The sequence below is a fragment of the Oncorhynchus keta genome, chromosome 34 (genome assembly GCF_023373465.1).
Source record: "Oncorhynchus keta strain PuntledgeMale-10-30-2019 chromosome 34, Oket_V2, whole genome shotgun sequence".
Lineage (NCBI taxonomy): Eukaryota > Metazoa > Chordata > Actinopteri > Salmoniformes > Salmonidae > Oncorhynchus > Oncorhynchus keta.
Genome location: NC_068454.1, coordinates 42,269,667 through 42,295,797, shown reverse-complemented (window position 1 = coordinate 42,295,797; position 26,131 = coordinate 42,269,667). Strand labels below are relative to the sequence as shown.

The window sequence follows — 26,131 nt, the reverse complement described above, 5'->3', positions numbered from 1 at the left end:
CTCCCATTCCTTGAAGAAGATATCTACTTGTCTGAGTTTTCCCAGAATGCACCGTTTTACCCATTGAAATTGCCATCTACTCAAAAGTATCTCTGTTTTGCGTATGTGACAGCATGGGCAGCGCCATTGAGGCAATCTCCATTTTGAAGTAGTCAATTTTCTTCTTCACAATTGGCTGATCCTTCCTGGACATGACTCCAACAGGGTCACCAGGAGGGATCAGCAAATGCAGTTGGAAGTCCCACCCAGTTGACTACATGAAAATGGTGGAAGCCTGCAATGGGGACTTGGCTGTGGTAGTTGTAACTGAAGGTCAAGGTTGGGAAATAGAGGAAGCGGATGTTTTGTTTGAATCAGATTGCGTGTCTAGTGGAGATGAGAGGAAAAAAATATTGGATTTACAATGGCAAATACAAAACGATATAAGAGAAGAAAAGTGGTAGTGGAATCCAAGCCAAGTAAGTGTTTTGGATCAATGTTACTTGAGAGATCCGTTTGAAGTCTCTAAAAATCGTGGATGCATTGGGTAAATTAATGAGAATTAATGATACGTTTTCTTTGTGTCTGCAAATTATATGGCCATGTGTCAAGTGTATGTAGAAGGGAGGACTATCGTATGCCAGCTGAGCCTAAATTCTGCAATTGAACATGCGGCCAAATTTCTTAAGTGTCCTGTAAGGGTGAAGGAGACAGAGGTGGCAAGAATACGGGCTGTCCAGCATGTCTCCTATCCGGAGGCATTGAGAAGAGTGGAAGAAATGAGTGATGTTGAAGAACTAATGATTGTAGGAGTAGAGACACTAGAGACAATTACTTGGTCAACAGAGGGAATCTGAAATGTTGCATTTAAAGAAGGTGGAAAAGCTGAGGAAATGGACATCGTCGTGAGTGCGATTGAGGGTTTTTGGGGAAATTGGGATTTTACAGCAGAGGTATTACAATGCATGGTCATCACAGACCCCTGAGCCTGTGTAGGGAAGTTATTTGAATTGTGAGTGAAGGAGTAGAATGGGTTTTTAATAATAAAAATGTTGTAAAAAAAAAAGTGTCAGGACCCCCTTTCCCGCGATTGATATAATTTTGTTTCACTACCATTTACAGTAGGTGGCGGCAATACACCAGTAGTCTGCCATAATTCCTCAAAGTAGAACAAACCAGCAATGGCGATGCTCAGGCTAATACGACCCCTTTTTGGCCAGTAGAGGCCTCTATCATTCTCTTTGGTTCCTCTATATCATTTCCGCTTTACATTTTCACATTCCCGCCATCATCGAGTACGGTAGGAAAACGTCGTGTGTGTGTGGACCACACTGTCAACAAAATAATATTGGGGCCACCGAATGCCGGCAAAAAAAACAATTTACTACTCCCTTAGGACTTATATAGAGAGATTTTTTTGATATTTTAAAAGTTTCGGTTCAGGGATATTTCATTCGGGTAAGTGTTTTTTGCCTTGTAATTAAGTTTAGACGATGTTTTCACCTCCATCAAATGGCAAACAAGCAAATTAGCCAGTTAGTTAGCTAGCAGACGTTACATCCTCGGCCTTTTTAGTAGCCAGCTATCGTGCAGGGGAAATGGCTAGACTAGGTTCAATGTGCAACTATCCAGTTTTGTTTTGCTGAGTTGATCGGGGGCATCAATCTCATTTTATAAAATTCAGTTGGCCCCGTTTTGTTAGCAAGCCAACGTTAGCTGTACAGTCGCTTAACGTTAGCTAGTTAACTGACCCGCGTGTAATGGTTGGGTCCTCCCACTATGTTCCCAGAACTGATATAACGTTAAGTTAGCTAGCTAGCCATCAGTAACGTGTAGTTGGATTCTTATGACTATCAACTAACGTTAGCTGATCTGACCGTCCACATTGAACAAGTAGGTGATACAGTTGAATCTATAAACTCATCATATTTTCATGCAATCGATTCCATAACGTTGCAGTAGCTAAACATCGTTATGCCAGTTCAATTATTAACCAGGTAGCGTTAACGCTAACGCAAACTATTCTGACATCCAGCTAAACCCTACATTTACAGAGCTATCTGAGAGCATACCCATCTGTAACGTTAGTTCCCTATGCAAATCAACTAAATTTGTTAACTAAATTTCAGCAATTAGATTTACCAATAATGTTACCTATGTTGCAACTTTAGCCACAATTAGGGTGTTGGGTGTTAATTAAACTTTGGTTCTGGTGTTATACTAAGTATTTCATGTTGTAGAGCAGCTTTTCAGGAACACAGAACAATTTATTTCATGAGGATAGGATTTACTATTGCTGAGATGTTTTATTTTCAATTGACCGAAAAGGGTCGCGGACAGGTCATTGATAATCCCTTGTCGACAATAAAGCATCCAATATATGTCCAATATCTGAAGATAGGGTGGCCATATTGTTACGACATAGTCCGGGCTGATGTAGCACACTTTTTTTTATGAAATGAATTTGCAATATTATACAAAATAATTGCTGTAAATTAAGTCCATTTTAAGATAGGATTGTCATATTATTAACCAATATTAAATGCTTTATGCAAAACTGAAAGTAAACAATTTATGAAAGTAAGCTTTCTGACTTTGCAAATTAGAAATGTAATATAATATGCTAATTAGTCTATAAAGAATTAATTTGTTTAAATACAGCATGTGAAACCCATTAATTTAAAGTCTGGTGGTCATGAACAAAAAGCAGTGTTATTAATTACCAATTGTATGTCACAGTTATGCTGTATTCAGTAGTCCAACTAATTAGACCTAGAGTGCCAAAAATACTCCCAACCCTGTGCCACCTGAATACCCTGTTCCACCTGAAGGTTTCCTAGCCGATAATAGCTGGCTTTTGTCAGATATTTTTTTAGGAAAGCCACTAAATAATATTGGCACGGGCTAATTGTCCGGGAGAAGAAGGGGAAAAATCCCATCGCGAAATGATGCTTTTTAGCCTATTCATTGATGGAAATACATTTGACTGGTTGTGCTTATCGATCTATAGGTTAATTTAGTGGAATTAGTTTGCCGCGTGTGGACAGTAGGCTATATTCGTTATGTATCTTATTTATCACATGCATACAGATACAAGGCCTTTGAGTGGAAAATCTATCATACAGTGTAGGAGCTGCTGCTGCAGCATCCTGTGGTGCTTTCCAGACAATTGGGAACTCTGGGGAAAAATATGAAGTCAAATTATGGCGTCCGTGATCTTTACATCGCATGTCAGAGCTCTAGAAAGAGACTCGAGTTGGCATTCTGTGTTGGAGGACCATACAAATAGAATTTTTCCCAGTTGTGTCTTGAATGCACTAAAATCCCAGTTGTTTTGAACGTGGGATCAAACCGCAGCAGAAGGCAGGCTTCATCAGCATGTCACACACCACTTTGCAAGAGCTGAAGGCAGTATGCATTTTGAAAACGTATACTTGTACTGAACAAAAACATATAAATGCAACAATTTCTAAGATTTTACTGAGTTACAGTTCATATAAGGAAATCGGTCAATTGAAATCAATTTATTAGGCCCTAATCTATGGATTTCCAATGACTGGGCAAGGGTGGGCCTGGGAGGTCATAGGCCCACCCAGACTGAGGTCCTGAGTGCTCTGGAGCAGGTTTTCATCAAGGATCTATTTTGTACTTAACTCTGTTAATCTTTCCCTCGATCCTGACTAGTCTCCCAGTCCCTTCCACTGAAAATGGAAGGGAGCTAAATATGCAGGTTTAAAAATATATACTTCTGTGTATTGATTTTAAGAAAGGCATTGGTGTTTATGGTTAGTTAGGTTCAGTCGTGCAAGTTGTGCTTTTTTTCCCGCAAATGCACTTTTGTTAAATCATCCCCCAGCGTTGCATCGATTGATTGTATGCAACGCAGGACACGCTACATAAACTAGTAATATCATCAACCATGTGTAGTTAACTAGTGATTATGATTGATTGTTTTTATAAGTTAAGTTTAATGCTAGCTAGCAACTTAACTTGGCTTCTACTGCATTCGTGTAACAGGCAGGCTCCTTGTGGAGTGCAATGAGAGGCAGGTGGTTAGAGCGTTGAACTAGTTAACCATAAGGTTGCGAGATTGAATCCCAGAGCCGACAAGGTAAAAAAATCTGTCGTTCTGCCACTGAACAAGGCAGTTAACCCACCGTTCCTAGGCCATCATTGAAAATAAGAATGTGTTCTTAACTGACTTGCCTAGTTAAATAAAGGTGTAAAAAAAATAATTTTTAACATCTGGGCCCAAAAATACAGATTTCCGATTGTTATGAAAACTTGAAATCGGCCCTAATTAATCGGCCGACCTCTACTTGGTCACGAAAGTCAGAAAAGCAATAGATTAAATTGCTTACCTTGGATGATCTTCGGATGTTTGCACTCATGAGACTCCGTTACACAAATGTTCCTTTTTGTTCCATAAATATTTTTATATCCAAAATACTTCCATTTGTTTGGCGCGTTATGTTCAGAAATCCACAGGCTCGAGCGGTCACGACATCGCACACGAAAATTCCAAATTGTATCCGTAATGTCCACAGAAACATGTAAAATGTTTTTTATAATCAATCCTCAGGTTGCTTTTAAAATATATAATTGATAATATATAAACCGGGACTGTCGCTTTTTCAATAGGAGAGGGAGAGACAATGGCTGCCCCACACTGTTGCGCATGCAAAACTCTGCGAACACCCAGCTATCCACTGACACGATGTTATCTTTTCGCTAATTTTCCAAATAAAAGCCTGAAACTATGTCTAAAGTCTGACACCTTGAGGAAGCCATAGGAAAAGGAATCTGGTTGATATCCCTTTAAATGTAGGCAAGGCATCCAATGGAATAGAGAGCTTTCAGGAAAAACATCACTTCCTGGTTTTGATTTTCCTAAGGTTTTCACCTGCGATATCAGTTCTGTTATACTCACAAACAATAGTTTGACAGTTTTGGAAACTTCAGAGTGTTTTCTATCCTAATCTGACAATTATATGCATATTCTGGGCCTGAGAAATAGGCAGTTTCATATGGGTACTTTTTTTTTATAGCCAATATCGAAAATCCTGCCCCCTACACTCAAGTTAACCTCATTGAGCATTCTGCTCTGTGCTCTTGCAGTCACCTTTGCAGGATAGCCACTCCTAGGGAGCGTAGCAACAGTGCTGAACTTTCTCCATTTACAGACAATTTGTCTTACCGTGGACTGATGAACATAAAGGCTTTTAGAGATACTTTTGTAAACCTTTTCAGCTTTATGCAAGTCAACAATTCGTAATATTCTTTCGAGGCATGGTTCACATCAGGTAATGCTTCTTGTCAATAGCAAACTCAAATTTTGTGAGTTTGTTTTATAGGGCAAGGCAGCTCTAACCAACATTTCAAGTCTTGTCTCATTGATTGGACAATTTGCTTTTGGAGAAGTCATTAGCCTAGGGGTTCACATACGTTTTACAACCTACTCTGTGAATGTTTAAATATATTCAATATAGACAATAAAAATACAATCATTTGTGTGTTAAACACTGTTTTCCTATCGTTGTGACTTAGCTGAACAACAGATCAAATGTTATGACCAATTTATACAGAAATCCAGGTAATTCCAGAAGGTTCACATACTTTTTCTTGCCACTGTATATATTTTAAGAATATGTCCTTCTACTTTTCCCTTCCATTAAGGTTATTTTGGAGAGCACCACCCTGACAGTCACCAATGGCAGTTGCAGTGCCCAAACTCTCCAGTGGTGCTGTTGTCAAAATCCGCTACAACAGCATAGATGTGGGCACCACTCGATGGAAGGAGGGGACCTTTGAGGTTCTTGAGAAGGATAACAAAGTCAACCTGTGCCTGAAGTTTAGTGCCGGTGGTGCAGCCAAAAGTTTCCAGGTATTGTGTAATAGTGTTTTCCCCCATACGTGCTCATTTCATGTAACAAAATTGCATGCTTACATTGGACTTGAATAGCTGAGAAATTCTGTATGTTAAGGCAGTCTGAATGTATATGTTCATTATATATTTCTATGCTTTCAGCTCAACCATAATGTGAATAATGTCGTGATGCAGCCCATACACACTATGAGACGAATTGTGGTGACTCTGAAGGATGACAGCATAGTCACCCTTGAGAGGGTTCCCCCTGTTGTGGCTGAGAAAATGAAAGAATACCTTGAAAAGCTGAAGCATGGAAAATCAACCGGTAACAATCTATTGGAAATTGTAGATCATTAAGTCTTACATTTTTTAATATTTTTTATGTAAGCTGTTTCTTAAAGTTGCAGCATGATTTACTGTGGACCAGTCCCTCTGCTGGAAAGTCAGTGTTTGTTTTCTGGTAGTTTTAAAGACCTCCCAGGGAAGTGCCAGCTTTGGTGTGCTCGGGAATCGATCCGTAAAGAATGAGACTAGTCCGCATGGAGAACGACAGGTAAATAATTGCGTTTAAAATACACCTGTCATTTAAAACCACACTAAGTACCTCTGACAAGCTCATCCACTTAAACTCTGCCTCTTTATCAAGACAACACCCAGGCGACCCATTGTGGACAACAGGGAGGAGACGACAACCCGCAAGCCCCTGGGTAGCCCCAGCAGAGTGACCTCCACACCTGCCCGCAGTGGGCTGTCTGAGAACAGGTAGTCATTCCCTCCTACAGAGGGAAATCATATATTTTTTTTAGCACCACATTAAATTACTTCACCAATCATGCGGTGTGGACAGAGCAGTGTGCTATGGAGCGGGCAAGCTAAAGCCCAGTGAGCTGTTTACATACGTGATGGAAAGTGTAGGGCAATGACAATTTTGCTGGTGGGGAGAGAGGGTGGAAGAGATTTGGCTTGAAGCACTGGGCATCTTGTGACGACATACATTATCTAAAGAAGGAGAGGTGTCACAAAAGACAGAAATAGCGTTAAAATGAATCACTAACCTTTGATCTTCACCGGATGGCATGCCCAGGACTCCATGTTAGACAATAAATGTGTGTTTTGTTCGATAAAGTTCATCTTTATGTCCAAAAACCTCATTTGAAATTGGTGTGTTATGTTCAGAAATGCGTCGTCTCAAACAAACATCCGGTGAAAGTGCAGAGAGCCACATCAAATTACAGAAATACTCATCATAAACATTGATAAAAGATACAAGTGTTAAACACACATTAAAAAAAACTTATCCTTAATGCAACCGCAGTGTCAGATTTCAAAAAGGCTTTACGGTAAAAGCACACCATACAATTATGTTAGGTCAGCTCCTCGCCAGAAAAACACAGCCATTTTCCAACCAAGGAGATGTCACAAATTATAAATATTCAGTTACCTTTGATCTTCATTGGAATGCACTCCCAGGAATCCCAGTTTCACAATAAATGTTTGTTTTGTTCCATTTATGTCCAAATACATCCTTTTTGTTTGCGTTCAGTACAGTAATCCAAATGCACAATGCGTGAGCACTTAGTTCAGACAAAGTAAAAAAAGTTCTATTACAGTTCATAGAAACATGTCAACCAATGTATAGAATCAATCTTTAGGATGTTTTTTTATCATGAATCTTCAATATTCCAACCGGACAATTCCTTTGTCTTTCGAAATGAAAGGGAACGCTGCTCGCTCTCACGGCCATGTGTATGATTTAGCTCATGGCATTCTGCCAGACCCCTTTGCCAAACAGCTCTTATTCGCTCCCCCTTCATAGTAGAAGCCTGAAACCAGGTTCTAAAGACTGTTGACATCTAGTGGAAGCCTTAGGAAGTGCAATACGACCCCATAGACACTGTATATTGGATAGGCAAAGACTTAAACCTACAAACCTCAGATTTCCCACTTCCTGGTTGGATTTATTTCTCTGATTTTTGCCTGTCTTATGAGTTCTGTTGTACTCAGACATCATTCAAACAGTTTTAGAAACTTCAGAGTGTTTTCTATCCAAATCTACTCATTATATGCATATTCTAGCTTTTGGGCCTGAGTAGCAGGCAGTTTACTCTGGACACCTTATTCATCCAAGCTACTCAATACTGCCCCCAGTCCCAAAGAAGTTAACCGGTTCCCATGCCTTTCAAATAACGGTTCTGTTCTAGTATAGATCACTTTTGTTCTTATTCTGTTCCTTAACAAATGTTATTTTCTGGTGTTCTGTTCACTGAACCGGTTCCAATCCTTGATGAAAATACCCTCAAATTAAAGCTGACGGTCTAAACTTTAACCTCCTTGGTAGAGGTCGACCAATTGTGATTTTTCGATACAGATTATTCGAGGACCAAAAAAAGACGATGCCGATTTTTATTTGTAATAATGACAATTACAACAATACTGAATGAACACTTATTTTAACTTAATATAATACATCAATAAAATCAATGTAGCCTCGAGTAAATAATGAAACTTGTTCAATTTGGTTTAAATAATGCAAAAACAAAGTGTTGGAGAAGAAAGTAAAAGTGCAATATGTGCTATGTAAGAAAGCTAACGTTTCAGTTCCTGGCTCAGAACATGAGAACATATGAAGGCTGGTGGTTCCTTTTTAACATGAGTCTTAAATATTCCCAGGTAAGAAGTTTTAGTTTGTAGTTATTATAGGAATTATAGGACTATTTCCCTCTATACCATTTGTATTTCATGAACCTTTGACTATTGGATGTTCTTATAGGCCAGTGTAGGCCAGTGTAACAGTATATCTTCCATCCCTCTCCTCGCTCCTCCCTGGGCTCGAACCAGCAACACAATGACAACAGCCACCATTGAAGCAGCGTTACCCATGCAGAGCAAGGGGAACTACTACTAGAAGGCTCAGAGCGAGTGACGTTTGAAACACTATTAGCGCACGCTAACTAGCTAGCCATTTCACTTCAGTTACACCAGCCTCATCTCGGGAGTTGATAGGCTTGAAGTCATAAACAGCGCCAATGCTTGACGCACAACGAAGAGCTGCTGGCAAAACTCAAAGAAAGTGCTGTTTGAATGAATGTTTACGCTCCTGCTTCTGCCTACCACCACTCAGTCAGATACTTAGATGCTTGTAAGCTCAGTCAGATTATATGCAACGCAGGGCACGCTTTTTGACCTCACTGCATGTCATTTTGCAGACGCTTTTATCCAATGTGACTTAGTAATGCGTGCATACATTTTACATGTGTGGCCCCAACGGGAATCGACCCCACAACTCTTGGCTTTGTAATCTCAATGCACTACCAAATGAGTCACAGGACCACTTTGCAACACAACCTCTGTCCCAAATCTCCACCCCTCTCACTAGCCTTTCCCCTGAGAGAACATTTCTACACTTGACAGTGGCATTAGTTTTTTATGTATTTATTGGTCTCGTAACCAATCTTAATGCTGTGTTTGTCCCCTCAGGAATGAGAAGAGGAAGAGACTCCACATCTTTGACTGTGACCTGACTGAGGACTACCCCAAGGAGAATGACTCATCCAGGTATGACAAAGGCAATATGTTACTCTACCAAGCAAAGTTTTGGGTTGATTTCACATCCCTTCCTGTCAATTTAGGAATTGAAATGCTGTCTTATGAAAATGTCTTGTCTGTAGTCCACTGACCGATATTGACCAGGAATGCACCATACACTGCTACCATTACTGGGATATGAACACTATTATACCATGGGAAATAAATTTGGGGCAATGGTAGTGAAACCATTGTGCTCCACTTAATTTAAACTGTTCTCTTTAATCTTACTTTATATCAGCAACAACAAGGCCACGTCGGACCCCTCCAGGAAATTTCTGCTGAGCTGCAAAGACAAGCTGAAACAGGCGGAGGAGAACCGTAGCTCAGGTGAAGACCCTCAGTCAGTCTGCTACACATACTAAGTGGGGATGTCCTTCTCCAGACTAGAACAGAAGCGTCTCCAGGCGCCCTGTCGTTACCTGACATTACTGACTTTATTGTCCCCATGAGGAAATTTTGTTGCAGAGTCATGTACACGTCTGATAACTGTCTGGCTTTGCCAACAGTTTCACTGGTCCAGGCACCACTTCAGCCCACGTCATTCTACGGCAGCCGATCGGCGACCAAAGATTACTACGCGAGTCAATCCTTTCTAGACAGGTAAAAAAATAAATGTTTTACCTTTATTTAACCAGGTTGTTCCATTGTTGTTAATGATGCATTAGAATGTATTTTTAAGATGCTGCCACACCTTCAGTTCCTCAACATTGATCCCCCACAGGCCATCCACTACATCCCAGACCACCTCGGCTAAGAGAAGTCTCATGTTACCCAATCACTCAACCCCCTTAAAGAAAGTGCGCCCCACTCTGGACTACGGTGGCTGGAACAAACCGAGACCGTCCACTCTGGCCCAGCCCCAGCCTCCACTGCAAGGGTAAGGAGACACCTCAGGGTTATAGTGGTGATTCTGAAGTTAACCTCCATAGTCAATGAGGAGCTGTTCTAGTGCTGCCTAACTACCAGAAGTTAGTCATTTACTCATTTACTGTAACTGTTCTGGCTTGTTATCAGTATGCCAGTACAGACACTTCCATGTCACAACATGTATTCTTACCACCAATGGTTGTAGTGGTGGTACGGATATAGATTATAACTCAAATGTCCTCTTAACATCTTTGCTGCAGATTCTCCAACCTGGGCAACACGTGTTACATGAACGCCATCCTCCAGTCTCTTTTCAGCCTGCCATCATTCTCCAATGATCTTCTGAAGCAGGGAATCCCATGGAAGAAGGTCCCATTCAACGCCCTGCTCAGGTAGGCTGCTGTTAGTGTTTCATCAGTCAGCCTCTTCAGCTAACCCCATAACTGAATATAGGAAACTGTCATTAGTTTGATCAGTTCTTCAGATGTCCTCACCTTGTTTCTTCTTAAACATAAAAGATTTCTACTTTTTCCAAGGGATGCACCTCTTAAAAATCTGTTTTGGTGGCTTAGTGATGTCATTTACCAAATTAACTGCTTAGTTGACTTGTGCAACTGCCCTGCGCCCTTATGGACCCCCCCTCCCTCCCTTTCTCCCTGTGCATGCAGACGCTTTGCCCACTTGCTGGCCAAGAAGGACATCTCGTGCCCCGAGGTGAAGAAAGACCTGCTGAGGAGAGTGAAGAGTGCCATCTCCTCCACCGCCGAGCGCTTCTCCGGATACATGCAGAACGTAAGACCTACAATATTAACACCACCACCATTTAGACTCTTACGCGGCTCTGTATATTCACTCACATGGTGACTTCCTCATTCTCTCTCTCTCTATAGGATGCCCATGAGTTTCTGAGCCAGTGCCTGGACCAGCTGAAGGAGGACGTGGAGAAAATGAACAAGAGCTGGAAAAGCGAGTCGGCTGCGGCCGCGTGGGATGAGCCTCCCCAGCAGGCGGCCGCAGCTCGGCCCGGGGAGGAAGCGAACACCTCGCGCATCTACACCTGTCCTGTGGTGGTTAACATGGAGTTTGAGGTGCAGCACACCATCACCTGCAAAGAGTAAGTGAGTTGCCCCCTTTTCAGACTGTGGATTCCTGGGTGGTAAGTCTCTTCCTTGATGGTAAATAAAATAACGGATCTCCATTACATACAAATATGTCAAGATTTTCTCTTGAGTCCATTCCTTTTAGTTTTTGTGATGTTACCTCTACAAAGCATATGAAATTGTTCTAAAGACTCACTGGATGTCATGTTATTAATGACAAATCATAACAAAGGTTGTGCTGTTATGTGTGGTTTCAGCTGTGGCGAGGTGGTGACCAAGCGGGAGCAGTTCAACGACCTGTCCATTGACCTGCCTCGCAGGAAGAAGACCATCCCTCTCCGGTCCATCCAGGATTCTCTGGACCTCTTCTTCAGGGTGTGTGCCCACTGTCCCCACAAACCACCACATGTCCATATATATATATATATCCACTGAAGGCAATGAAACAGTCCACATAGTATTTAAATCATAATATCACGTAGATGAGTTAAATTTTCTTTCTGTGTATTCCAGATCGAGGAAATCGAGTATTCGTGTGAGAAGTGCAGTGGGAAAGTGGCGACAGTGACTCATAAATTCAGCCGACTCCCCAGGTGCTCCCATTTGTCTACAGCGGGGATCTTTAGCCCTGGTGTTAAGAACACCAACTCCGTACTAAGCTGATCATTCACCTGGGTTGTCTTATTTGAAATTGCCGTTTATTCCCTATATAGTGCACGGGAGTAGGGTGCCATTTGGGCCATTGCTATGACCAAATTGAATGAGAAAGTGGTAACCCTACATTGCTTTCTATCCTTTCCCTCACGCAGAGTTCTGATTCTGCACCTGAAGCGCTACAGCTTCAACGCCCAGCTGTCACTGAACAGTAAGCTAGGCCAGCAGGTGATGATCCCCCGCTACCTCACGCTGCTGTCCCACTGCACGGACGCCACTCGCCCCCCACTCAGTCTGGGCTGGAGCGCAAACGCCGCCATGTAAGAACCCCCCCACACACACACACACAAGCACACTTGGAGACTGTCAAATTGTTGGGACAATGTTCACTTTTTCTTTTGAAGTCACCACACAGACGGATCTTCAACGTTATTTGGACATTTATCACAGCACGTGAATATTTTGTTTTCTAACCTACCACGCTCTGTTTTATATATTTAAAAAAACAAAACATTGTACAGGTCACGAACACTGAAGGCCTCCCAGTCGGTGAACTCCTCCTCACTACTTCGGTAAGCCAGTCTCTAACAACATGGAATCACTAACAACATGGAATCACTAACTCACTTTTACATCCAACCCAGGAAGGCCGATCATGTTCACTGTAAGTCCAATGTTTCCTTGGTGAGGCGCAAAAGTGTGGATGTTTGGTTCTTCTAACTACTGTTTTCATTTCCTTCCACCAGGAAATTGTCTCTGAAGGCGGGGGGCAGCTCCAGCACTATCCTGGTGGACTCTGACAGCGAGGAGGAGCTGAGCCGGAAGGTGGTGAGCCGCAAGCGCCGCCTCAGCGACTGTCTGCCCGACGACAGAGCAGATGAGGTTGGGGCACCAGAGGGATTGGGGGGGGATATACATTACTACACCCTAACCGCTGACACATGCGGGGCCAGGTTGAAAGAACACTGTGTTTAGCGTGTGACATGATGAGCTCTGGCTGTGTTTAGGTCCAGCGAGGTGTCCACCACACAGACGCGTCAGACTTCAACAGCATCAACGATGAGGAAATGCTGGCGGCGGTGCTGGAGATGAGTCGCCAGGACGCTGGGCTCTCCTGCCACGCCCCTGAGGACGAGCCAACCAGCAGCCCTGACACGGGCTTCGGCGACGCAGACGCCCAGGAGATGAACTACCGCCCAGACCTGCTGGAGACGGACACTAAGCCGTCTGCAGGTAACCACCAATCTCAGAAACACAGACACACCAGCCAGGAGGGAAAGGCTTAAACAGTTCACTAAAATTATTTTGAGACTACACACCAAAACAGCTCTCTGTAGTTACTTACTATATGCCCATTCATTTCATTGAACTATGCTATTTTTAAGACTATAAACTTGAATTATACAACACGCATGCAGAAGCCTCTGGTTTTACCAACTCCTGCAAAACAGAGTGTGTATCTGTGTGTGTGTGTGTAGACGTGCTGGACTCCCTGGACCTGACCATGGACGAGAACAAGGAGAACCAAACCCCTGAGGGGGTGCAGGGGGATCTGGACTGGGTGCAGCAGTATGGCCTGGAGCAGGAGAGGGAGGAGCAGGAGCTGCAGCAAGCCCTGGCCCAGAGCCTGCAGGAGCATGTAAGACTCAACATCACACAAGGACATTAGAGAGAGACCCCCTATACAGCTCTACCATTAGACATTTTACTGTAGGGGAAACCTGATGTTGGTGGTTCACCAACGTTTTTTTGTAATGTAGGCTAATGCTTCTGTAATGTTTTTGTAATCCACAAGAAAACAATCTGTCTTGAGCTCAGACCCACCGTTACTAGCATGTGCTCCAGCAGGTATATCTCACTAGTCACCCCCAAAACCAACACCTCTTTTTGGCTGCCTTTCCTTCCAGTTCTCTGCTGCCAGTGACTGGAACAAATTGAAAAAATCTCTGAAGCTGGAGACTTGTATTTCCCTCACCAACTTTAAACATGAGCTATCTGAGCAACTAACCGATTGCTGCTGTACATAGTCCATCTGTAAATAGCCCACCCAATCTACGTACCTCATCCCCCATATTGTTTTTATTTACTTTTCTTCTATTTTGCACACCAGTTTCTCTACTTGCACATCATCATCTGCTCATTTATCACGCCAGTGTTAATCTGCTAAATTGTAATTACCTCGCTACTATGGCCTATTTATTGCCTACCTCACGCCATTTGAACACACTGTATATAGACTTAATTTTTGTTCTAATGTGTTATTGACTGACTGTACGCTTGTTTATTCCATGTGTAACTCTGTGTCGCACTGCTTTGCTTTATCTTGGACCGGTCACAGTTGTAAATGAGAACTTGTTCTCAACTAGTTTACCTGGTTAAATAAAGGTGGGAAGAAAAACTATAGGTCCAATGTTACCTATGTGAACCTTTGATAGAGCCGGACAGGACAGCTGGTTATTGCATCACCACGATGCAAACTTGACCTTTGCAACGTGTGGTTTCTCCTACAGGAAGCCCAAGAGATGAGGGAGGACGACGACCTGAAGAGAGCCACAGAGCTCAGCCTGCAAGGTACAGCATAGACACTGCTCCCCCTTTTTATGCCAATACGCAGCTTCACTGAAGTAAAGAAGTGTGTGTGTGTGTGTGTGTATGTTTGCACATTTTTACATGTCTTGATTCTCCCTCGTTTTTCTCCGCCGTCCCAGAGTTCAACAATTCGTTGCCGGAGCTGCTGTGTTCAGACGAGGACTCTGGGAACGAGGAGGTGCTGGATATGGAGTACAGCGAAGCAGAGACCGAGGATCTGAAGAGAAATGCTGAGGTACGAAGTCTCCCTCCTATTTTTCTCCCTCACACTAACCTTCACCAGGTTAGTGTCATTTATCAACTGCATACATTTCACAAAATTCCTAGGATTTGCGTGGCAACAAATTATTGGGATTTCTCAAACTGTCGTATGCAACATATATGCATGTTTTCATTGCTTTAATCAGAGCCCTGCGATGTTTGTGCACTCGTGGCTAGCTTTACAGCCCCGCCTGGAAAATGCAATTTTATGGTAACAAAAACATCTTCATTTGCTGTATGATTTGAAGATGTTGAAACTGGACCATGATAGTTTCTTTAAAAAATGCAATTTGATCAGATTTCTGTAGAAGTATGGGCAGAATGTTTTTAAATATTTTAAAATTAAATGCTACAGGCCACACTTCTATGGAAAATACAAATTGTTCAGTATTTTGTTTCTCTTGCTTTCGTATAGGCTCTGAGATTAAATGGGCTACGATGTCGCACTCCTATCGCGATACTGTAGCCAAACAATACCGTCAAATATTTTAAATAGACTACCGGTCTATTTACTTTCAAGCATGCTTGGCTATTGAATGAGAGATGGCTAAATGGTAGCGTAATATTTGTTGTGTAGCAGAAATAAACCAGTGATGTCAGAAAAGGAGACATGTCCCGCAATATGATTATGATTTAGGCCTATATAATAAAAGCAAAATAAATATATTAGGGAACATGCTGCTATGTGATCTCCTTACCAACGGCAAATGCATCTGTTTTATCATTAGGCCTACGTTTTAATGTTTTTATTAGCCTACCATTACTATAATTCCCATACATCAAACACCTCAATTTCCCCCAAAATAACAATATTTGCTTGCAATACAGTTGATCAACCACTAGAAGTTATGCATGGAGATGCGCAGACTATTTGACATAATCTGAGGTGTTTGTTGTGCCTGCCATCGGTTGAAACACAGCATGCTCTTGCATACATGGTAGGTGTCTTATTTTGGCGGATGAAATGTACTAAAATGGTGCACACATCGTAGAATGTTGACCTTGAATGGGAATATCTGTTTTAAGTTATACTGTCAATCCTCCATAGGAAACAGATTTTGAAATCATAGAAATGTAGATAATAGAATACACATGACCAATTAAGTTGACGGTGGGTGGACCGGCGGCTATCTTTGTGGTTGCAAATAGAAGTTACAGTTTCAATGGTGTGTACTAGAGGTCGACCGATTTTATGATTTTTTTTTTTTTCAACACCGATACCGATTATTACTGGACCAAAAAAAAGCTGATACGATTCATCAGCCAAATGTTATATATATTTGGAATGACAATTACAACAATACTGAATGAACAATGAACACTTTTATTTTAACTTAATATAATACATAAATCAAATAACTTTAGTCTCAAATAAATAATGAAACATGTTCAATTTGGTTTAAATAATGCAAAAACAAAGTGTTGGAGAAGCAAGTAAAAGTGCAATATGTGCCATGTAAAAAAGCTAACGTTTAAGTTTCTTGCTCATTACATGAGAACATGAAAGCTGGTGGTTCCTTTAAACATGAGTCTTCAATATTCCCAGTTAAGAAGTTTTAGGTTGTAGTGCAGAAAGCAGTGCTTGTCTGCATGTTCCCCTGTCAATCTGCTCTTTCGCTTATCATAAATGATCCCCACCTCATTGAACACTCTCTCGCTTGGGCCCGGAGAAGGTGGGGGACAAACTTCTTTCTGAGTGATTGTAATCTGTCCTCATTCTGCTTCCACCACTCCAAAGGCAAGCTGCTCTTTCTGTCAATGACGGGTGTCGTGGAAATTCAGTACTGAGAGAGACTTGGTCATTTCTTCAAACAATCGTCTTCATTTAATATCGATTCATTATTTGCAATAGTTAGACTGTCAGCCCACCAGTCTTGACTGACTGTTAGGCTGAGAGTCTAGCCTTTATAGACGATGCACAGTTTTTATAGAGGCTGTCCACCAGACTGGGTGGCTGATCTATTCCGGACTCTTTACCTCTTTGCACCTGGTTCTGGGTCTTCCTCTTCACTCGTCCCTTCTGCTGTGGCTCTGGGATTTGGTTTCCTTAGTAGGCCAGATTCCTCCTTCAGCCACTCTTTTGCTTTCTCTAGTGCTGTCCCTGAGGTGAAGGCCTAGCTCTTGTAACGTGGATCTAGGACAGTTGCCAGCACCAGGCACTTTGTCTCCTCGGCCTTGGAGAACCGCCTCGTCAGACTGTCCAACATGGTCTTCCTTAAAGTTTTGAGTAGAAGAACCCTCCTGCTGCAGCTTCAGCAGCGACACAGTGGGGATGATGCATGTGTGGCTGTAGAGTTGGAGTGGCTCATCTCCAGTGTCGCCTCCTTAGGTGCCAGTCTCTCAATTGAGTTGGAGACAATGTCCCACTGTAGACACGTCAGCAGACAAACTGCTGACGTGTCCGTATTCACCTGCATACACATTCAGTGCACGCCTCTGTTCAAACATCCTCTGCAACATGTGTAGTGTTAAGTTCCAGCGAGTTTAAACTGCTTGGATGATGCTGTGTTTGGGAAGGCCCAAGCTCTTCCTGAATGGACCTCAGCCTCTGTTTGGCCAGTACAGAGTGGTCAAAGTGAGTTTCACAGCTCTTCAACATGGCATTAAAGTCTAGCACAGCTGCCTGACTGGATAGGCCATCATTGATTACAAGCTGTAGGGTGTGTGCACTGTAGCTGAAGTCTGGAAGCTCTGCCAGTCTCATACCTTTCACCATGTTTGCCCCACTGTCCCTGAGGACCAACACTACACATTCTGTGTGGATGTCCCAGTATTCTAACATGGTCAAAAACATCTCTCTGATGTAGTTTCCTGTGTGTGATCCAGTCATAGTCTTGACATTCAGCACAATCTGCTTTCTTGTTCAAACATTGCCAAAGAAATGTCCAGTAAGGCTCATCAGGGACTCTGTTGTGCCCGACCAGCAGTCAGTTGTGAATGCCATGTGTGGAGCGTTCACTGGTGCCACCAGATACTTCACTTTCATCTCAACTCTCATGTGTTTTATCTTGCATTTCTGTGCAGTAAAATGTTTCCTCTTTGATCCTGTACAGGGGTTCAGCAAGAGTAATCAGCCGCTGAAAACCAATGACAGACACCACTGTGAATGGCTGGTTGTCAGTGGCAATCATCTCGATAATTGGTTTAAATCATACCGTCTGTGTTTCAAAATACTCAGGTATAACGGTATATCGCCCAAGATGAGTGGAGTCTTTGCTAGTCTTGTTAGTGTCTTTTCTAACATGTCCCCCAAGAACTCAATGAAGCATCTGGCACAACTTCGCACCAATTTAGTTCTGGGTGTCTAAGATTAAGTAGGGAGAAACGGCCCAGCTGAACACCTTCCTTTCTTGTTCCCAGAGTGGAGACTTGGCCAACTCGTTCCGGCTGATCAGTGTAGTCAGTCACATCGGGAGCAGCTCCTCCTCTGGTAAGCACTGCCCTGCCTATAGACCACAGTCTGCTAAGATACAGTATATGGCCAAGCTACAAGATGCACTCATTTCTGGTAAACACAAATAGCGGAGTAAGAGATGTGAATGTTATGATTTTGTTTTGGTATCGACTGATCTCATAACACACTACGGTGTTAGCAGGAGCCACAGAATCAATCTGTAAAAAAAAAAAATATTTAAAAAATGTAAAGCATAAATTTAAAATTTGTCAGCTGAGGCAGCAACACTGTATATTTGTAGTCCAATATTAACCTATAATTCTATCTCCGGGCCCTCAGGCCATTACATCAGCGACGTGTACGACATGAAGAAGCAGTCGTGGCTGACCTACAACGACCTGGATGTGTCGCGCACGCAAGAGGCCACGGTGCAGAGAGACCGCGACCGCAGCGGATACATCTTTTTCTACATGCACAAGTTAGTCTCCCTCTACCAGTTTCAGTTGTGTGCTGGGTTATGTTCATTAGGGCAACAATGTGAAATTTGTCCAATACGGAAGCAGATTTTCATTTTCAGTTGCAAAATGTTTTTCTACAGTGTCTCCTACTGATCACAACTCTGTTCTCTTATGGTAAGGGAAAAACCACCAGCCTCCCACTATATGCCCTATACCAGTCTGTCTGTGTGACTGATTTATAATGCAGTGGAGGCTGAGAGAGACCCAGCTCTAGTAAGCAGGGTTGTCCATACGATTGGCAACTCTGAGCAGAAGCTGGAACAAAATATCCTGTCTTTCATGCTATAAGAAAATATTATTTGTTGAAATTTCTTTCTGTTTTGTCAGAAACAAATTAACTGGTAAAGTGAAACCGTCTGGTAACTAGAAGTTTGCTGTGGGGTTTTAATATCAGAACATTAATAAAACTAAAGTTGTACATTCACTTATGATGGGAGATATTGTGGGGAACTTAATGTAATGTGTGTATCATATTATGCACTGGAACCCACTGTAAGGGGTGTAGATTTGTTTCAGTGAGCTGTGCCTTGACTGCTGTGCGTGTGTGTGTGTACCTTCTCCTCAGGGATGTGTTTGAGGAGCTGTCTGAGCTAGAAAGGACAGGGGCCAGTGGAGGAGCCTCTGAGGCAGGGAGGACTGTCCTGCAGCCCCTCTGAGCCACTAGTCTGTCATCAGTCACACACCAACCAACACACTGAGCTCTCCCCAACAGATGGGTCGGGTTTGGGATGAAGGAGAACCTTTCTCCAGTACTACTGATCACCATCTACATTTTTCTGTCTTCAGGCACTTTGTGCTTTTTTAAAACAAAATAACAGGCCATGGTAGCTTCTGTCGCGAAGGCAGGCTCAGACGTCAGCACACACAGCCAACGTCCTTCTCGCCAGGTCTGTTCAGAAATGAGAGACGGTGCTCTCAAAAGAAAGAAAAGAGACTGTTCTTTGTTTATTAAACCCTGAGATATATTAGACCTGAACTTTTTCAGGCTTCTTTATTTAATTTTCTATGATTTGTTGTTGTAATATAGTGTTTCTTGGCACACATGATATTAACTGTCATGCATTTAAGAAATTAAATAGTATGTGTCAGATGCTTGATGCTGGTGCTCCTTGGATTGTATGATTTTTACTTTTTATTTCCAATATAATTTAAATGTATTCTAAAATATAGTTCAGGGTAAGGAGTGTGTACTTTTTTTGTTCTATACAGTGCATTTGGAAAGTATTCAGACACCTGGACTTCTTCCACATTTTGTTATGTTACAGCCTTATTCTAAAAATTTTTTTTTTTTTTTAAATTGTCCCTCATCAATCTACACACACAATGACCAGCAAAATCAGGATTTTAGAAATGTAAAATCGGGTTCACTTCCGAGCTCCGGCTGGGCCACTCAAGGACATTCAGAGACTTGTCCTGAAGCCACTCCTGCATTGTCTTGGCTGTGTGCTTAGGATCGTTTTCTGGTTGGAAGGTGAACCTTCGCCTGAGGTCCTGGGCACTCTGAAGCAGGTTTTCATCAAGGATCTCTCTATACTTTGCACCGTTCATCTTTCCCTCTATCCTGACTAGTCTCCCAGTCCATGCAGCTGAAAAACATCCCCACAGCATGATGCTGCCACCACCATGCTTCACTGTAGGGATAGTTCCAGTTTTCCTCTAGATGTGAGGCTTGGCATTCAGGCCAAAGAGTTCAATCTTGGTTTCATCAGACCAAATAATCTTTTTCTCATGGTCTGAGTCCTTTAGATGCCTTTTGGCAAACTCCAAGCGGGCTGTCATATGCTTTTCACTGAGGAGTGGCTTCCGTCTGGTCACTCTACCATAAAGGCCTGATTGGTATGCTGCAGAGATGGTTGTCCTTCTGGAAGGTTCTCATCTCCACAGAGGAACTCTAGAAAACTCTCTGTCAGAGTGACCATCGAGTTCTTGATCATCTCTCTGACCAAGGCCCTTCTCCCCCAATTGCTCAGTTTGGCTGGGCGGCCAGCTCTAGGAAGAATCCTGGTGCTTCCAAACTTCTTTCATTTAAGAATGGATGGAGGCCACTTTTCTTGGGGACCTTCAATGCTGCAGAACTGTTTTGGTACACTTCCCCAGATCTGTGCCTCGACACAATCCTTCAACCTCATGGCTTGGTTTTTGCTCTGACATGCACTGTCAACTGTGGGACCTTGTATGGACGTGTGTGCCTTTCCAAATCATGTCCAATCAATTGAATTTACCATAGGTGGACTCCAACTGGTATCAACATAAAGGATGATCAGTGATAACAGGATGTACATGAGCTCAATTTTGGGTCTCGTAGCAAAGGGTCTGAATACTTATGTAAAATGGGATAGTTCATTTTCACACCACAAATCTAAACCCGCTTTTGCTTTCTCATTATGGGGTATTGTGTAGATTGAGGATTTGTATTTATTTCATCCATTTTAGAATAAAGCTGTAACAAAATGTGGGGAAGGGGTCTGAATACTTTCCGAATGCACTGTATGCCGCAAAACGTGGCGCAATATTTATTTTGTGGGATGGATTTGCCAATTCTGCTTGTATTTGTTTCAAGTTTGTTCATTTGAGTTGGGTGATAAAGGAAGTTTGCAATTTCTTTCACTGATTTACTTATGGACTGTTTGTTGCTGTTTTATTAATGTTTTATAAATCTTAAGCTAAACAGTCGCTTGTCTTTTGTAAGCTTACAATCATAGGGGTTCCCTAGTGTATGGGGTTTTCAAACTGGGGTCTGTATATTTTGTTTCTTTTTTGGATGAAAAATATTTAGATATTTTTTGGCGTCGGGGTGAAATATTATTTTATGAATATCGCTAGCTGCAACAGAATATAATTGTGGATACCATTTTTATGTCTGCGTCTAGTATGGAAGTTGGGAGGTAGTTTCATGAGCCAACGCTATCTAGCATTAGCGAAATTACAACGTGTGCAAAAATAGCTGTCGCTCTTCATCCGACTCGAAAGTAGATAAATGGCTTCATGACAAAATCTCAAACTATCCCTGGAGGAAATTTGTAATTGGAGCAAATTACAGGTTTCTTTTCTGTATAGAGCAATTCTTAGACGGGCCATCTTAAGTGGTAATTTCCGGGATGGAGAAGCGATTTAAAAAATAAAATAAGTGTTTTTATTTTTTTTTACCCAAATTAAACTATCTAGATTGAAAGCATGCAGAAAATATATTGAACTCTATTTTTTTATAGTGCTGTCTTTTGGGAACTAACAATCAAATAAAAGTCAGAAAAAACGGCTGTTCAAGGGCACGTCCCTATTGATAACAAAAAAAAAAATGTTTGTGCAAAGGAACATAGCATTAGCCATGGCAAAATGCATAGAATTACAGGAAATTAGCTTTAAAACTGCAAAATTGTCTCTCGGCTCAATGCAAATTTCCAGAAATGCTCGTTTGGCATCAAAACAGCAAAGCTTTCTCAGCTCAATGTAAAAATGTGAGAAATTGATAAATTGTTTTACAGCAGCAACATTTTCTCAATGCCACCAAGGTACACTACCTTTTCTAGCTAATAGACTAAAGTTTACACTTCCTCTTCCAATGAACTGTGTTTAGGTCAAAATAATAAATGTTTACCAAATCTCAACATTTAAAAAAGTTGATTACTTCAAGCCATTATCATTCAACTGATAAGATGTTACTTTTTTTTGGTTAACATGATGGGGTGGTCCCAGGGTTGCTGGTCCCTGGGCAAGAAACTTTTGAAATACCTGATCCTAATGCCTTCCAGTAAAGACCTGGTAGTTTATACAGTTGAAGTTTACATACACCGTAGCCAAATACATTTAAACTCAGTTTTTCACAGTTCCTGACATTTAATCCTAGTACATTCCCAGTGGGTCAGAAGTTCACATACACACAATTAGTATTTGGTAACATTGCCTTTAAATTGTCTAACTTGGGTCAAACGTTTTGGGTAGCCTTCCACAAGCTTCCCACAATAAATTGGGTGACTTTTGGCCCATTCCTCCTGGCACAGCTGGTGTAACATTTGAGCGAAATAAGCTTTTTGTGAATATGGAAAAATTCTCCGTTTTTTATTTCAGCTCATGAAACATGAGACCAACACTTTACATGTTGCGTATATTTTTAAGTCTATTTTAGCAAAGAATTTTAAAATGTCGGGTCAGATGTCTTTTTTTCTTCTCTCCATCTGACAAGGTCACATCTTTTAGACATGCTTTTGCTAAGATTAGGGTTTGGCTAGCTATTTTCTGGTCTCCTGCTTGCATTAAGTGAGGAGATTGAACGGGTCTCACGTTTACGTGAGTGTCTGATATGGAATGCAAAGTGGATTAGCAGAGCTTTTTACTTGTTCAGGCTCCAGTATTTGATTCTTCCTAGAGTGCATTTTAATAAAAATGTATGCGAAAACCAGTTTTAGATTTTTTTTTATTACCATCAATGTCGTGTTATAAGTAGTGTCCACAGTCAGTAGTGCAGTTTGATTGTGAAAATAGAGTAGTCTGTCTAGTTCCGTAGGTAATAGGCCATCAACAATCATAAAATGGCTGACATGGTCCGTGACTGTCACTTTTGGAAATGGACAGTTAATTAATGGTCAAGGAGTCGTCTGTGCAAGTTTCAAAATCCATTCAATGCAAAAGTCCATTAATTCCGTAGTCCTTCCATTACAGGTGGTTATTCTTGGTGGTCGGTCACCTGTCTTGGTCAGAGGCACCAAGTGTCTGCCGGTGAATCTGAGGAGCTCATTCAGAATGTAGCTTTCCTTCTGCAGCATCTGGGAGTACAGATAGACAACTGTTAAAAGAGAATTCTTTCAATCATTGAAACATTTTCATATCCCACTGGACACACACTGGTTGAATCAACATCGTTTCAATGTATTTTGTTAACGTATTGTGACGCAGAATCAACCTGGAAAATACATTGGATTTGAAAAATGTCAGCCAGTAGCCTACTTTATCGCATTTCAACCAGTGTTGTCAACAGGGTAAAACTTTAACTTAAATACATCGACTTAACCTGTTGTTACATCACTAATTTCAACATAATCATCAGAACTATGTACACATTGAAATTACATTAAATTCCACATTCGTACATCAGCTGATATCTCAAAGTGCTGTACAGAAACCCAGCCTAAAACCCCAAACAGCAAGCAATGCAGGAGTTGAAGCACGTTGGCTAGGAAAAACTGCCTAGAAAGGTCAAAACCTATGAAGAAACCTAGAGAGGAACCAGGTTGTGAGGGGTGCCGGGTGGAGATAATAACAGAACATGGCCAAGATGTTCAAATGTTCATAAATGACCAGCATGGTCAAATAACAGGTCTGGGACAGTTAGCACAGGCAGAACAGTTGAAACTGGAGCAGCAGCACGGCCAGGTGGACTGGGGACAGCAAGGAGTCATCATGCCAGGTAGTCCTGAGGCATGGCCCTAGGGCTCAGGTCCTCTGAAAGAGAGAATTAGAGAGAGCATACTTAAATTCACACAGGACACCAGATAAGACAGGAGAAGTACTCCAGATATAACAAACTGACCCTAGCCCCCTGACACATAAACTACTGCAGCATAAATACTGGAGGCTGAGACGGGAGGGGTCAGGAGACACTGTGGCCCCAACCGATGATGCCCCCGGACAGGGCCAAACAGCAAGGATATAACCCCACCCACTTTGCCAAAACACAGCCCCCACACCACTAGAGGGATATCTTCGAACCACCAACTTACCATCCTGAGACAAGGCCGAGTATTGCCCACAAAGATCTCCGCCACGGCACAACCCAGACAGGAAGATCACATTAGTGACTCAACCCACTCAAGTGACGCACCCCTCCTAGGGACAGCATGAAAGGGCACCAGTAAGCCAATGACTCAGCCCTGTAATAGGGTTAGAGGCAGAGAATCCCAGTGGAAAGAGGGGAACCAGCCAGGCAGAGACAGCAAGGGCAGTTTGTTGCTCCAGAGCCATTACGTTCACCTTCCCACTCCTGGGCCAGACTACACTCAATCATATGACCCACTGAAGAGATGAGTCTTCAGTAAAGACTTAAAGGTTGAGACCGAGTTTGCGTCTCTCACATGGGTAGGCAGACCATTCCATAAAAATGGAGCTCTATCGGAGAAAACCCTACCTCCAGCTGTTTGCTTAGAAATTCTAGGGACAATTAGGAGGCCTGCATCTTGTGACCGTAGTGTACGTGTAGGTATGTACGGCAGGACCAAATCAGAGAGATAGGTAGGAGCAAGCCCATGTAATGCTTTGTAGGTTAGCAGTAAAACCTTGAAATTAGCCCTTGCCTTGACAGGAAGCCAGTGTAGGGAGGCTAGCACTGGAGTAATATGATCAAGTGTTTTGGTTCTAGTCAGGATTCTAGCAGCCGTATTTAGCACTAATTGAAGTTTATTTAGTGCTTTATCCGGATAGCCGGAAAGTAGAGCATTGCAGTAGTCAAACCTAGATGTAACAAAAGCATGGATTCATTTTTCTGCATTATTTTTGGACAGAAAGTTTCTGATTTTTGCAATGTTACGTAGATGGAAAAAAAGCTGTCCTTGAAACGGTCTTGAAATGTTCGTCAAAAGAGAGATCAGGGTCCAGAGTAACGCCGAGGTCCTTCACAGTTTTATTTGAGACGACTGTACAACCATTAAGATTAATTGTCAGATTCAACAGAATATCTCTTTGTTTCTTGGAACCTAAACCAAGCATCTCTGTTTTGTCCGAGTTTAAAAGTAGAAAGTTCGCAGCCATTCACTTCCTTATGTCTGAAACACAGGCTTCTAGCGAGGGCAATTTTGGGGCTTCACCATGTTTCATTGAAATGTGTGTGTCATCCGCATAGCAGTGAAAGTTAACATTATGTTTTCGAATTACATCCACAAGAGGTGAAATATATAGTGAAAACAATAGTGGTCCTAAAACGGAACCTTGAGGAACACGAAAATGTACAGTTGATTTGTCAGAGGACAAACCATTCACAGAGACAAACTGATATCTTTCCGACAGATAAGATCTAAACCAGTCCAGAACTTGTCCGTGTAGACCAATTTGGGTTTCCAATCTCTCAAAAAGAATGTGGTGATCGATGGTATCAAATGCAGCACTAAGGTCTAGGAGCACGAGGACAGATGCAGAGCCTCGGTCTGATGCCATTAAAAGGCCATTTACCACCTTCACAAGTGCAGTCTCAGTGCTATGATGGGGTCTAAAACCCGACTGAAGCATTTCGTATACATTGTTTGTATTCAGGAAGGCAGTGAGTTGCTGCGCAACATCCTTTTCTAAAATATTTGAGAGGAATGGAAGATTCGATAGTTTTAAAAAA

The 26,131-nt window shown here is 42.1% G+C and overlaps 1 protein-coding gene across 2 annotated transcripts; it reads left to right on the top strand.

The window, feature by feature from the left end:
* Nucleotides 1–199: 199 nt before the first annotated feature.
* LOC118367166 (ubiquitin carboxyl-terminal hydrolase 37-like) lies at nt 200–21,489 on the top strand. Of its 2 annotated transcripts, none has more exons than XM_035750272.2 (24): nt 200–458; nt 5,656–5,863; nt 6,008–6,173; nt 6,313–6,401; nt 6,495–6,610; nt 9,326–9,403; nt 9,675–9,763; nt 9,943–10,036; nt 10,158–10,313; nt 10,564–10,695; nt 10,972–11,095; nt 11,194–11,417; nt 11,661–11,778; nt 11,917–11,996; nt 12,213–12,377; nt 12,579–12,629; nt 12,804–12,939; nt 13,065–13,290; nt 13,536–13,696; nt 14,568–14,628; nt 14,766–14,881; nt 18,268–18,337; nt 18,641–18,779; nt 19,385–21,489. In XM_035750272.2, the coding sequence occupies exons 2-24, from the start codon at nt 5,690–5,692 to the stop codon at nt 19,473–19,475; spliced, it is 2,856 nt and encodes a 951-aa protein (XP_035606165.1). In that variant the 5' UTR covers nt 200–458; nt 5,656–5,689; the 3' UTR covers nt 19,476–21,489. The 2 variants fall into 2 exon arrangements, with proteins under 2 accessions (XP_035606165.1, XP_035606164.1); XM_035750271.2 differs by lacking the exon at nt 200–458 and adding an exon at nt 1,252–1,437.
* The last annotated feature ends 4,642 nt before the right edge of the window (nt 21,490–26,131 follow it).

What these genes read in the sequence shown, in the direction of transcription:
- LOC118367166 (XM_035750272.2), top strand. Translation starts at nt 5,690, where the DNA reads ATGGCAGTTGCAGTGCCCAAACTCTCCAGTGGTGCTGTTGTCAAAATC. An exon ending in GAAGCATGGAAAATCAACCG is followed by an intron (nt 6,174 to 6,312) that starts GTAACAATCTAT and finishes GTTTTCTGGTAG; the next exon opens with TTTTAAAGACCTCCCAGGGA. An exon ending in ATCTGAAGAGAAATGCTGAG is followed by an intron (nt 14,882 to 18,267) that starts GTACGAAGTCTC and finishes TCTTGTTCCCAG; the next exon opens with AGTGGAGACTTGGCCAACTC.